Source organism: Nicotiana tomentosiformis, chromosome 4 (genome assembly GCF_000390325.3).
Source record: "Nicotiana tomentosiformis chromosome 4, ASM39032v3, whole genome shotgun sequence".
Classification (NCBI taxonomy): Eukaryota; Viridiplantae; Streptophyta; class Magnoliopsida; order Solanales; family Solanaceae; genus Nicotiana; species Nicotiana tomentosiformis.
The window spans coordinates 118,044,373-118,058,868 of record NC_090815.1 but is presented as its reverse complement, the minus strand read 5'-3'; the positions used below and the strand labels follow the sequence as shown (position 1 = coordinate 118,058,868).

Sequence of the window (14,496 nt, the reverse complement as noted above, 5' to 3'; positions counted from 1 at the left end):
GAGGTATGTTAGATTTGAGCTTTAATCTGTTTTAGCAAGTTCAAGTGTTATATAGTACTGCAACTTAATGACATACTACCGATCTCAACTCAATGACATACTACCGATCTCAACTCAATGACATACTACCTCTTAAATTTGTTACTCTATCTCTCAATTTTGATACTTTTTTTTCTTTGTATATGTGTATACGGGCCTCTTAACTCCATTATCAATAATCAAACTAAACAACAACAATAACAACATATCGAGTGTCATCCCACGTAGTGAGATACGGGGAAGATAATGTATACGCAAACTTTACTCCTACATTGTGGAGGTAGAGAGATTGTATCTAATAGACCCTCGACTCAAAGAAAGCATAAGCACAATAGTAATGGTAAGGAAAAACGATACTGTAAAAGTCATAAAAATGAAGCGATAACAACAACAATGATAAGTTATGCGCATTTTGTTTTGATGATTTAACAAACTTAATATGAGAACCATATAGGAACCTGATACAACTAGCCTCTCCGCGTTCAGAACAACAAGTTAATGCCTGGCACAAGTTTCAATGAAATCAGTTAAGGGAACAGATATATATCAGCTCCTCCAGTCACAGTATAAGTCAACTCTTACATCTTGTTAAAGTTGATGCACTGCACATGCAACAATATAACAGCATTGTTGAAGCATGCTGTGTACCGGGCACTCCCTTGCATCATCTTTGATGACCACACTTATATATTACCAACATGAGGTAAGGGATTACCCACACTTGCAAAACCTAAAACATATTTATGTGCAGCCACTTGAAGAACAAAAACAGCAACATAATGAAGAAGGACCAGATCCCAGCATTGATTACATCGTGTGTCCTTAGTATTGTTGTGTCTTTGCTTATGTTATTCACTTGTAACTCCTATTCAACATATTTAGAAGCATTTCGTATGACACTTTATAAATCATAAACCTTGTGTTTGTGTTGACTAGAGTTAGTCAAGTGGTTAGCTTTGTAATAGAGTTATTACAAAGGAACTTGCAATATAATTATTGTAAGTGAGTGAGGGATTAATAGTTTAATTCTTAGGTTACAATATGTTGTAATCTAAAGTTGCTCAGTTTATGAGGTTGAAATCCGACGAGTCCAGGTCGTGGTTTTTAATTCCGTGAGTTGGGAGTTTTACACGTAAATATTGTTGTGTTATTTGCCTACTGCTGTGTATTCTGTGGGAACTGATAAAGAACCAGATTTTCTATACAGTTTGGTGGACTCTTAGTTTACATAAAACAAGATAATAAGAAGACATGGAAAAAATAATAAAAGGTAGTAATAGGAACCTAAGAATAAGAAAATACGAGAATACATATTAATACTACTGGTATGAAAAAGAAGAAACTCAGACTACCCACTAACCTCTTGCCCTAATTTTCGACCTTCACTCGACAATCAAACTACAACTTTTAAATAAATCGTATCTCCTTGCCGTGATGTTCATAAGTTATACTAGCTTATCTAACTCACGATCTAACTTATATTTTTTGATTGAGATTCCTCTCTTCTTTTGGTGCCTCTAAACTCAATTATCAATTAAGTAGTTAATTATACTAACTAAAGGAGAAAAGGACAAAGATAATCAATCAACTCCTTTTTTTCATCCACCAAATCGAAACTCCATCATGAATTATCTTTAATTATTTGTGTAATTTTCATCGCATACAGTTTGGTTGTTCCAAACTGCACCCTACTCTTATTTTAAATCTATGTTTTCTTTTGCTTTTCCCTCCAAATTCGTATCTATAAACTGATCTTCTACCCCACAATCCATTAGTCAATATTTTAAAATTAAAAAATTGCATGTCTTCTGATTGACATGCCAAGTTACTTTATCAAAGTCTTCCCGAAATTAGTAAAATATTCAAACATCAAACTATAGCATGAAAGTAAAGATCAACCACTACTTCCTATCAATTTTGAAATTCTCCAATAACAACAAAAGATAAAAAAGAAGAAGAATTATGTAAAGATATGTGCGTGGACTTCAGCGTCTTGATCAGCACTTTAGTCAAAAGTATCATCTACAAGAAAAACAGAAAAAATAAAACGTAAAAAAAAAAAGGAAAGTTGGAAGTGGTAGTAGTATAGTTAGAGGCGAAGCCAGTATTTTAAAATTATAAATTTAAAATTTTAATTCTTTTAAGTTATTGAATTTTAATAAGTTATATACATATTTAATAAATTTATTAATATAAATACAAGGTTTGGACAATTAATTATATATAATACACTACTAGAAAATCACTTAAACAGAAAAATCTGTTGCTAATATCATTTAGGAACGGATTAGAGACGGATTATCAAAAATACTAATAGTTAGTTACGAGCGATTTAGCGACAGATTAACGACGAAATACATACTTAATTCCAATTTTTTTTTTTTAAATGTGCAATACGCAAGCTACGTGACTGTAGTAGGAAGAATAATAGAGTAGATTAGTTTTGCAGCATTTCCCATGAAACATGTAACACATATAGTAGGTTTTAGGTCAGGAATAAGTCTAATAACCAGAATCCAAGAGAAGGGAATTAATTGGTACAGACTAACATAGATCTGATGTCTTTGTTCTTTTCTCTTTCCCGATACATAAGGAAAGAAAGAAAGAAAAGGAACAAATTAAAGTAGAAACTTAAGCATGCAGATGAAAGTAAAAAGATGACGAAAATGAGAAGAGTCAGATCATAAAAAAGAATATTCTTGTGCAGCTAAGCCTTCATTTAATTCATCTCATGCCTTCTGGGTGCAATGGGAAGAGTTCAAGAGTCCTATCACCATTATCCTCTCTACAGTTTCTCTTTTCCTCTTCCTCCAAATATTCAAATGTCCAACCTCTGCATTTTCGCTTGTATGGACTATCTTCCTCCCTCACTACTTCTCCCTATAAGAATAGAAAATTCATTAACCATTAGAATTTTTACTATTACTTAAAAGATAATTACATATAATTATTTAATTATATAAAAAATGATAACGACATGCTAAAACACGTCAAAATAGACTGATAGTAGACCAATAGTGTATATTTTTTTACGATGACAATCCATATAACTCCATAATTAAATATTTTAACTTATGGCTTATAGTTCGAAGGTGAAGCATTGCATTAGGTATGCCTTATGCAACGGGCTAACTTTTTTATTTATTATGTACTGATAGTGTAGAAAAAATTATACAGCAGAAGTCTGAGGAAAGTAAGGAGATGAGACGTACCCTAGTGTCAAATGACAAAGGACTAGTGACAATGGCTGGAGGTGTTCTTGGACTTTGGCTAAGACCAAGACTATTGCGCTTCTGCTTTTGCCTCTCACGAGCTTTGTGGTTTTGAAACCAGTAGAACACGTTTTTCCCTTCTATTTTCCCATATTTCCCTAGCTGTACTGTGATTTGTTCGATTTGCTGGGCATTGGGTGTGCGCATCCCACCTCTATACAGCATTTCCAGTATTCCTATCTGTTCTTGTGTCGGATTCCACCTTGTACCTCCCGGGTGCGATTCCACCTACATAACATGTTAAAAAAGTTTAAGTTTTGTGCAACAACAACAATGACCCAGTGCTATTCCTATAAGTGAGGTCTGGGAAGGGGAGGGTGTATGACAGCCTTCTGTTTTCAAGAGACCCTCAGCTAAAAAAAAAATGAAAGAAGCACTAATAGCTAAGTAATAATAGTACAAGATATTTAGAAAACTGAGATTAACCTAGCAAAATAAAAGATGAAGTTCTTTGCACCAATAGTAATTAAAAAATGTAAGTGCGATAACTTGTTTATAATTGATCAAATTACGAAAATGTAAAATTTCTTTATACTGTCAGTTTACAACAACAACATACCCAGTAAAATCTCATTAGTGTGTATGGGAAGAGTAGAGTGTACGCAGACTTTACCCCTACCCTGAAAAGTATAGAGATGCTGTTTCCGGGAGACTCTCGACTCCCGCAACTTAAAAACCCTATTTAATTAAGATTGCTAAAAACTTGAGAAACACTTAAAAATGTGTTCCATTTCCCAGCTAGAGAAACATGTTAGAATCCCACCATTATATTTCCTTGTTCAAAGTCATAGGGATTATATAGTATAGCTGGCAAGTGATACGTATGTATATGATAGTAAATTACCTGAGAGGAGTCTTTCTTGTCGTCGTTGAATGAATTTTTTCCAGGGCTAGTGCTACTTTCAGGTCTAATGAAGCTCTTAAGATCGAAAGGAGGAGTGACAATATTAGGATCATTTGTGGAGGTTGAGAGCTTAGGAGCAAGAGGTCGCAAACGTTTACAACCAAGTGTAAGTGAAGGAGCAGCTGAATCATGCTCTAAGATTAATCCACGTGTGAACTGATGCACCTTCATGCTTAAGCTTCCTGATGATGATCCCATGTACATTGGAGGGTTGGAATTTTTAAACATTGATGACAGAGGAGCCTCCATTATATACAAGTGAAATCACTATTAATAAAAGCATAGGTGGACCAGAATTTGCTACAATTGCGTTTAACTAAAATCTGTTATGTATATATCACTTTTTTTTAAAGACATATACATATACATGTGACATTATGCATAACTTTCCGGGTGACCCGATGATCCCGTTTTACAAGATAGGTCCGCCTCTTAATAAAAGGTGGAGTATAACTGATACACATTGATATTGTAAACGAGTTTTTATACTATCATGTCAACTAAAAGAAAATAATAATTCATAATAAGTGAAATTATGAAAAAAAATAAAAAAGACAACTTATTACATAATTTTAAAGTGTATTGATAGTGTAAAAATTTATTTATACGACTTAGTGTATATTAGTAAAAAGGGGTGGGAAAAAAACAATAAAAGAAAGTGGGAAATGAGGTGGGTGCCAAGAAGAACCAAGACCAAATGATGAGGTGAGGTTGACTTATGATTTCCATTTTAAAAAGCAAGAAAAAAAGTGGATCTAGATAGCTAGAGAGAGGGGGGAAAAGAGAGGTGTAAAAATTGTATATAATTGTTATGAATGAATGAATCTATCGATAGGTGAGCGTGTGGGTGAATGTATGCGTGTGTGTAGTTGCCTAGTCTAATCAAATGCAATGAGTTGGTTTTCTTTTTTCTCATTTTATTTCTTTTTGCCTTTCCTTTCTTTTTTCTTCTTACTTTCATGATTATAAGTCGTCCATGCTTTTCGGTGGCCTCTTCTCCTTCTAAACTTTATCACTATAAAGTGAAGAGAGATTATAGGGAGGGAAAAAAAATAAAGAAATTATATGGATAAATTAGTGAGTGGAAAAATTGAATACCGTCTTTAAGTGGTGGAAGATATTAAAAATACCACTACGTTTATAATATTATAGTATGTGTATTACATGCATGACGTGTGTACACATATATATTGAATTTGTATACTATATATGACCAAAATCCATCTGATGTAGCTTTAGATATACACATACCCCAAATATATCCCTTTTTCTTTGGGAACTGTATACTCCAATTTCCCAAATATTATAAAACCACCATTCTCACTTTTTATCTCATTTTTGTATAGCAAAATCTTTGCATGATTCAAGCACATGCTCAAAGTAGTGTATCAAAGTAAAGCCCCTAATTATCTGTCACCCAATCAATGATTGAATTATTAATTTATGCTCAATTGATAGTCAAGACCGTTGGTAAATATTTTCTTTCTTATTCTTTTGTGTTTCTAGATCCTTTGTTCTTTTAATTAATTATTCCAAGAATGCACCGAAACCCATTAATTTCTCTAGCTTTAAAAAAAGGTAAAAAGAAAATCTACAGCTTGACTAAAATATATACTTCAGAGAGATGATTTTAGGCTCATTCACAAACGTGGAGGCATACAATTGAAGGCAGGTATATATTTCTTGAGTATAATATTTATATATAGTTTGTCCTCAATTAAAGATAGACAGCAAGATACTTGAAATGTGAATCCAACAAAAACTTTTTAGTGAAAGTCTTCAAGGGAGTGCTGAAATTCATGTTCCCGATCCTTAAAGATGTACGTTATACTTTCTAATCTTGATCGTATTGATTTTGGTATGAACATAAATCTCCTTTTTCCTATCCGCCTTTGAAACTAAAAATATTTTTGCAAAGTTAAAAATTATTGAATTGTATGAATCGTCTCGTTTAAACACGTGAAAATATTTTGTAATGAGTGGTAACAGTAATGCTAGAATTCATGACTTTAATTTATAATTTTTCTTGAATGAAACATGTAAAATTAATTTGTCAATAGGCCATGGCGATGAAATTAAATCATATATTATATAGCCTTATGTTTATTGCCTTAATTAATTTTTGGATGAAATGGTTTTAAAAAAAGGCTAATATGTCCATTTTCTATTTTATTTCTTTAATTTCTATGCTCCTTTTGTGTATTTAAGGTGAGGATGGAGAGTTACCCGCCAAATATTTTCCATAGACCAAAAGCTCATCATAAATGTTTCATAATATAATCAAAGCAAGAAATTAAATGATATAGGCATATCTTCATAAGATTACTACTACTACGTTTTTCAAAGCTTGGCGTGGAGAGTGTCAAATGACAAGTAACCACTCTTTGAATAAAGGAAGCATTGGAAATATTTTTTCATATACGTCAAGGCGCATGAGACATAGAAAGAGTGATGTCTAATCAAACATGGGATGTTTTTTTCTGACAAATTTATAGGAGTAGTAACTTTATTCAAATTATTCATATTGACTGTCAAATTTAACGTACATGAGTATCAGATTTGATTTCCAATATTATATCACCCCAGGTAAGAATTTACAAAGATCACAAAATTTACAAATTTTGCGTTCACAGTTTAAAATAGTTGGAAAATATAGGTAAAGGTTGTTGTCATTTTCCCCAACCAAATCAACAGAGATACCTACAAAACCTAGGGAAGATTGAAAAATTCTACTGCATTAGTTTGTCCTTTTGGCCTTTCGGCCAGAAACCAAAGAAGTTGTCTTATTGGCACGAAGTCATTCTACGTAGAAATATTTCACATGGTAATGATTTCAATGTTGAAAAATCACATTATCCTATTTTCATGTTTCGGTGCCCCAACGTTAGAGGGACAATAACCCTAGGAATTCAACCTGATCAAAATTTTATTTTCGACTTGTAAGCAAATAAATACGAGTACATAGTACTACATTTACTATATTATTTTTTTGCTTTAAACTCGTTCAAGATTATATTTAAACTGAAGCTTTCTAGATTGAGGAAGCATTTATTCGTATGAGTGTCTAGAGTTTCATGGTCAGGGGTGTATCTACTATAGAAGTGATGTGTTCATTTGAATTCATAATTTCAACTTAAACTATGTATATTTGCCAGAAATTCATTAAATATATATAAATATTTAATTTAAATTCTAAACCTAAAAAATTAGTAGTGTAATTTTGAATCTAAATCTATAAAAATTTAAATTTTGAATCCACCTTGTTCGTGGTCGGTAAATCTCCAACTTTTAGATTTTTTTAGGTGTGTTCAGTGTTCATGGTTCTGTAGCTGATATAAAGGTTGGCAAAATGAATTTTTTTGTAAACAGATGCTTCAATAGAGTGATTAAAGTGACCAGTAATTTCATCTTTCAAGGTAAAAGAAGAAAGAGGATCAGACGAACTATGATGACAACATTTTGCCTAAGAACATTCTTAATTATGGAACTAAGAAGTAAAAAGTAGATTAGAGGATCGTAATAACATACGTATGAGAACTACATAATGACTTAAGTTCTTATGGTCATTTCGGATATAAATATAATAACACACTCATTATTCATCATTCTATACTTATAAGGGGACTCAAAGACTCAAACGCAAAGGTATTGTTCAGTAATATAAAACTTATTAGAGTTTCAGTATGTGCACTAGCATATATCGTGTGTGTGCCTTATACCTGCTACTGTTAGTTAAATTAAATCGGAAAATCGAGTAATAATTAACCTGCTACTGTTAGTTAGATTGTATTGATCAATTATGTAAATTTTTTTGCACTATTAATGTATATACCTTGTAATTTACTCTAATTATTATATTGGCACACAGAGTTCTTGTAAGCGGTTGGTTACTCGTTTGATAGTGGCATTAGTTTATCATAAAACTTGTAATGTGTTGGCATCTTAAACGTTATTGTTCTGGAGTATTAGTTTCTCACACTTTAGTATTTCTTTTCAAAATTTCCTCTATTTCAATTTAGATGACACACTTTCCTAATTAGTCCATTCCAAAAAGAATGACACATTTCTATAATTATATGGTACAGTTATATTTGTTCGTGGTTTCTAGACAGATGAATCAATTTGATCCCAAAAGATAATGAATTAATCAATTTTCGTACAAGATACTTAGCTCAAATGTAGATAAAATAATAGATTTGGAGAGCCCTGGAACAAGGTTTCCGGACACGATGATGATAAGAACAACAAGCTAGAGAGAGAAATAGTATCAAAATGTTGTATTAGAATATGTTCTTTGATGCCCAGAAAATCATTCCTTACAATGATAGTTGAGCCTATTATTTATAGCTCAGTGGGCGTAATGGTCGGGCCCACCACTAATGACAATTATCGAGGTGTGATAATGGAAATCTAACGGTAAACATAAATGCTCAGATTTTTTTAATGAACCGTTACTCTTTAATGCTGTGAAATATTCTTCATTAAATGTCATCGGGCGCAGCATGCTTAATGCCCTTACAAACTTGCCTTCTTCGGTGACACACGAGGTAGTTGTGCCTGATTTTCCATCCTTCTCGTTTTGATTCCATGTGTCCCCTTTCTCAGGTGGCCACGTAATATAACGTATTTTACCCAATACAGATAGTCCCCCTGCTTTCCGATGACATAACTTTGTGTTACCAGAAAGTTGGTGAGAATCCCCTTTTGGCGGAAATTACCATAATCCCTTTTGTAGGTTACTGACGATTGATTAGACACCTGTCTCCCCGCATTTAATGTCTAGAACACGCGTCTTCCTATGATTTAGCACGCCTTCTGCCGGTTATCGAGGTAATTAGAGCCGAGTATTTTAGCCGCCCAAAAATTTACCTATACGTATCAACTCCCTTTTCCTTTGGGTTTTACTAGTTTCTTGAACTTCTAACATGCATTCTTTCTCTTCGTCTCTTCTCTAATCTTTTCCAAACACAGAATCTCTTCTTCTCCTCTTCTAATGGCTTCTTCATCTAAACGTTCTGGTTCTTCGAAAAATAAGAACAAAAACGAAGATTCTGCTCCCCCAACAGTAAGTTCCATAATCCCCAAAAGGCTCAGTACTTTGAAGGATCTGGAGGAGAAACTTCCCACTGATAACCCTCGTAAATGGGCGGTTAGTAGGTACCCATCTTCCATTCGTCCTTCCAGTATCCCTGCTATGAAGGAAGACTGATGCTGCCCGAATTTGGACGTCATCGCTCCCGACCTATCGGAGCGAGTGACCCTTCCCAGAGAGGGTTTCACATACTTATACACGTACCCTTTTATATTTGGGTACGGTCTCTTTGAGTGGGGAGCTCGATTTCGTGAAAGCGGAATTCTGCCTTCGCTACCATGTATGTTTGGCACAGGTAAGCCCTTCTGTGTGGAGGACGGTTGCCTGCTTTTAGCGCCTGTGCTTTGAAACCAGAGAGGAGCTTTGAAACCATACTTTGATTTCCAGCATGAATGATGACAATGACCGAGGATGGATGGAACAGTTTGTTGCAGTTGCCTCCGATGACATTATTCCAACAACGGCCTCATCCTTTCCGGTTGCTTGGAACCATTCCCGTGAGTTTCTTTTAATACGTTCTCCCCTCCTAAATGTTTTTTACGCCTGTATTAATCTTTCAACTTCTGTATGTTATAATGACCTGATGGCCCCCATCAGTGGTAGAAATCTTGGACCGGTGTGTTCAAAAGATTTTGGACATCACCATGCCCGAAATCCGCCTGTGGAAAGAACTGTCCATAAAATACGGGTGGAAGGATAAGAATTATGGTAACTATGATTTGATTTCCTTTAGTTTTTGCATATGTGGATTTTGGCTGAATCTCTTGACTTGTTTGTCAAATTAGGTCTACCTCCGGGGCTCAGTCGAGATCCCCGAAGAGGATGTTTTGGCCAACCCTGCAGATACGGCGAGGCTACTCCAGGAGGCGCTTGCTCGAACGGGTGCCTCCGGGTCTACTCCGGGCACAAATATTTCCTCACGGGGTCCCCGGCCAGAGAACAAGCAACCAAAAAGAAGGCGTTCCTCTGCGTCTAGGGAGAAGAATAAGAGGTCAAAGGTTGCTGCCCCCGAATCATCCCAGGTGGTGACTTTGGCTGGTCCTTCCTCCGGGCTGGTCATAGACACCGTAGTGATTGATGATGAAGAAGCTATTGAAGAGGGAGATTCTTGATAGAAAACAACGATCCTTATCTTCTCAATAAGATGCTCAACCTGTTGATACAGTCACACCTGCCGAGGATGATGTCTCGGCACTTTGGGGAGAGTTTAATTAGGTGGAAAATGCAAACTCCCATTCTCGGGCTCCAATCATCGTGCCCCATACTGCAAGGTAGAGTATCAGGTCAGTGTCATCCTCGGCTGGTGAACACCCAGCAATCAGTACTGCCTTTAGTGCAGCTACTTCCCGCTCTTCTCTTTCTCTAGTTTTATCACCACCTTCTTCGCCACCAGTGGCTACTACCTCTTTTCCATCTTCATCCTCGCTTCTCCCAACAACATCATCTCCAACGGCCGCACCTGACCTTGCTGAAGGCGTTCCTCTTCCCCAATCTCCTGTTCGTGGGAATTTGGGGCAAAATTATGCTACCCCTTATGAAGATCCTCAGATAAGGAGGAATGTTACCCTCTCGGTATCTACCGGATGCAACCTTCTTTCCCGGTCGATAGAGGTTGCAAATTATCTGAAGCCCTTGGCTTCAGAGAAATATTGGGAAAAGATTCAGACACTTTCGGGAGAGTGTTTGTTGAACAATGGCATGTATAATGCTGCAACGGTATGCTTCTCTCTTTCTCTGCTATTTTGTTCAGCTTTTGAATGAGTGAATTTTAAGTTTCACCCCTTTTTATTTCGTAGGCCAATTTTCTTGCTTCCGAGGGCCTTCAAAGATTAATCCGCGAGAAGAAGGAAATCTCTTCTGAACAAGATAAGCTTTTAGCGGAACAGGACCAGACTGTTTTTTGCCTCTCAGAACTGGAAACCGGGGCCACTGAGGCAAATCTTTTGGAAACCCGTTTGCAGCAAAAGTGAGCAAGAAGTGGTAACCTTCAGCCGGGAAGTTGCGCCGCTGAGGGCCTGCTTTGATGAAGTCAAGGCTAAATGGGCTGAGATCTAAAATGCCATTCTTGTTACCAATGATTGTGAGGCTGCTGCTGCTGAAAGGATAACTAATTTAGAAGAAGCCTTGAATTCTAAGGCCGAAGAACTTACTGCCGCGGGGGCGAGACATGACCGATTGGAGGAGAAGCATAAGAAGACTATCGAGCACAACATGATTTATAGTTCAACTGTCCATGATCTCGATGCTAGTCTTTGGCCCGCTAGGTCCGCCCGGAATAATCTTTCTACCGAGGTTACGCAGCTCAAAGAAGAACTCAGGCACCGAGAGGCTTCCCTCGTTATTGAAAAAACTTACTCCATATACAACATAAGGAGAAAAACCTTGGAAGCAGCCAACACTGATATTATTGATATTGATGCCGAAATTGCTAAGGCACGCGAGCTTGAGTTGGCTGCAAAGAATAACCTCCCGACGCGGTCTGACGCTCCCGGTTCTTCTAATTCTGATTTCGATATTTCTGATACTGAAGAGGAATTGGAAAGCGATGATGTTGAAGATCAAGTTGGGGAGATGTTAAGTTATCGGTTGAACCGGCTACTGCTCCCGGGGATATGAATACTTCTATTCCTCCTGATTCCAGTGATGATGCAACTTACTTTTTTCTTTTCCTGTTTTGTGTTTCTTTTGGCTCATTCTTGTGAATGAATACATATTTTTACTCAAATGTTTGATTGAGTTTTTCTTTTGCTCTAATGTCTGCATATTTTTTGATTTTTCTATATGTGGTCTCGGGCGCATTTTCTTCGATGCATTTCTGTTGTCGAGAATTATCCCTTTTACATGAGGGTTTCAATAAGTATTTGCGCAAGTTTGGTTTCTACGTCTTTTTCATATGTGGCTTCGGGTCTATTTTATCCTGATAGCATTTTCAGTTTCGGGCATATATTCTTCCAGAACAAACCCTTTAACATGAGGGTTTCAATAAGAGAGGGCCCTCTTATGTTTACGGTGCTCTTGAAGATGACGTCTCCTATTCATTACGGCACTAACATTTGAAGTACTTGTTTAACTTTTAAATGACAAAATTAGCTCATCGTGTAGACAAGAAAAAAGACAAAAGGAAAAGGATTTCATTTCATTCCTTTCGTTTTCATAGTTTACATAGGCATTTTGCTACGTAGGAAAGAAGCTGCCTTGACTTGTGGCTATCTTGTTTCTTCGTTGATGGTTGTGCAGTACCCGGTCCCGATGATGTGTGGCATTCAGTTTTGCCTTACCGGATTTTTTTTCCCGGTTGACGTGGTATTCAGAGTTGCCTTGCCAGATTTTCATTCACGGTTGATGTGGCATTCAGAGTTGCCTTGCTGGATTTTCATTCCCGGTTGACGTGGCTTTCAATGTTGCCTTATAATCATATCATTATCCCCCCCCAGTGTTCTAATGCGAAGAATACGAGTTGGTACACCGGAAGTCCTGTATCTTCGAAGGTTCCACCGATAAATTTCCGCGTAACCCTAAGCTCGGTAACATATTTTGCTTTCCCTTTAGGAGTTCAAGCTGTCGAGCGAAAGGATACCTGACAATCCCTAGTGATTTTTGCTCGTGAACGACCGCATAACCCTTGTTCGGTAGCAAACTTAACTTCTCGGTGGGAATTTGCTACCGAATCAAAGATTACCTTATCGTCCTCGGGTTGAGACTTGTTTGTTTTGCCTTGTCATAAAATGTCTTATTATTGATGTTGTTGTAGTATGCTTGTGGTCACTGCCTCGTTAAAAAACCTTGCTTTCTATCTCACTGTTGTTTGAATGTTGTTTGTCAGCAGTAATATTTTTTAAGATGAGCCACGTTCCAGTTGCTGGGCAACTTGTCTCCGTTGTGGTTTTCTAACTCATATGACCCTTTACCGGTGATAGCTGAAACTTGGTAAGGGACTTCCCATGTAGAGGCTATCTTGCTAGCGTTGAGTTCTCGGGTGTTTTGAGTCACCTTCCTCAAGACCAAGTCCCTACTTTGAAGTAACGAAGGTTGGTTCTTTGGTTGTAATACCGATCCATTCTCCACTTTTGTTCTGCCATTCTTACATGTGCCAAGTTCATGCGTCCCTCGAGCAGTTCTAAGTTGATTAGCATTGCCTCATAGTTTGATTCTTCATTTGCCTGGGAAAACCTTAAAGTGGCCTCCCCCACTTCCACCGATATCAAAGCTTCTGCGCCATACACGAGGGAAAATGGAGTTTTTTCGGTGCTAGATTTGATAGTTTTTCGGTAGGCCCAGAGTACCCGCGACAATTCCTCGGGCCAGCGGCCTTTTGCTGCTTCTAGCCTTTTCTTCAGATTTTGCACAATTGTTTTGTTTGTTGACTCTGCTTGTCCGTTTGTGCTCGGATGGTACGGTGACGAGGTAATCCTTTTTACCTTCAAATCTTCAAGGAATTTTGTCACTTTTGCGCCGATAAACTGTGGCCCGTTATCACATGCAATTTTCTCCGGTACTCTGAACCTGCAAATTATGTTTTTCCACAGGAAGTCGACCACTTAGCGCTCTTCGATCTTTTGATAAGGACCTGCTTCCATCCATTTTGAAAAATAGTCAGTCAAAATCAAAAGAAACCTTGCCTTTCCAGGAGCCAGTGGTAACGGTCCGACGATGTCCATTCCCTATTTGATGAACGGCCACAGGGACAGAACTGAATGCAGGGGTTCCGCCGGTTGAGGTACTAGTGGTGCGTGGACTTGGCACTTATCACATTTTCGTAATTTTTTTGGCATCTTATTCCATACGGGGCCAGTAATATCCCGCTCGGACTAACTTCAGCATTAGAGAATCTGCGCCCGAGTGGTTGCCGCATATCTCTTCATGGACTTCTCTCATGACGTAATTGGCTTTTGATGCACCTAAGCACCGGGCCAACGTGCCTTGAAAGGATGTGGGTAGCGTGTTTCTGCTCCTGTTAAAATTTTGCTAACGTAATATGTGGGGAATTGTGTACCTTTTTCCTCCCGGACTAAAACTGCGCTTACCGCAACTTCTGAGACTGCCAGGTAGACCAACAATGATTCTCCTTCTTTAGGTTTCGAGAGAAACAGAGGGCTTTACAAGTATTTATTCAATTCCTTCAAGGCTTTCCAACACTCTAGCATCCACTCGAAGTTGTTTTTCTTTTTGAGCAACGCGAAGAAGCGATA

At 37.2% G+C, this 14,496-nt stretch overlaps 2 protein-coding genes across 2 annotated transcripts; both read right to left on the bottom strand.

Annotated features, from left to right (window-relative positions):
• Positions 1 to 2,565: 2,565 nt before the first annotated feature.
• Positions 2,566 to 4,419, bottom strand: LOC104106634 (WUSCHEL-related homeobox 4). Its single transcript, XM_009615219.4, has 3 exons — positions 4,156 to 4,419; positions 3,252 to 3,539; positions 2,566 to 2,919 (listed from the first exon to the last, which is right to left on the bottom strand). Exons 1-3 carry the CDS (start codon positions 4,417 to 4,419, stop codon positions 2,764 to 2,766), a joined length of 708 nt encoding a protein of 235 aa, XP_009613514.2. The 3' UTR covers positions 2,566 to 2,763.
• Positions 4,420 to 13,302: 8,883 nt separating this feature from the next.
• LOC138910426 (uncharacterized) lies at positions 13,303 to 13,965 on the bottom strand. Its single transcript, XM_070201665.1, has 2 exons — positions 13,922 to 13,965; positions 13,303 to 13,810 (listed from the first exon to the last, which is right to left on the bottom strand). Exons 1-2 carry the CDS (start codon positions 13,963 to 13,965, stop codon positions 13,303 to 13,305), a joined length of 552 nt encoding a protein of 183 aa, XP_070057766.1.
• Between the last annotated feature and the right edge of the window lie 531 nt (positions 13,966 to 14,496).

Coding starts and splice junctions, on each gene's coding strand:
- LOC104106634 (XM_009615219.4), bottom strand. CDS start 4,419: ATGTACATGGGATCATCATCAGGAAGCTTAAGCATGAAGGTGCATCAG. Junction 3,540..4,155: donor ACAAGAAAGACTCCTCTCAG/GTAATTTACTAT, acceptor CATGTTATGTAG/GTGGAATCGCACCCGGGAGG. Junction 2,920..3,251: donor CTTTGTCATTTGACACTAGG/GTACGTCTCATC, acceptor CTATTCTTATAG/GGAGAAGTAGTGAGGGAGGA.
- LOC138910426 (XM_070201665.1), bottom strand. CDS start 13,965: ATGGACATCGTCGGACCGTTACCACTGGCTCCTGGAAAGGCAAG. Junction 13,811..13,921: donor CTGGCTCCTGGAAAGGCAAG/GTTTCTTTTGAT, acceptor CATAATTTGCAG/GTTCAGAGTACCGGAGAAAA.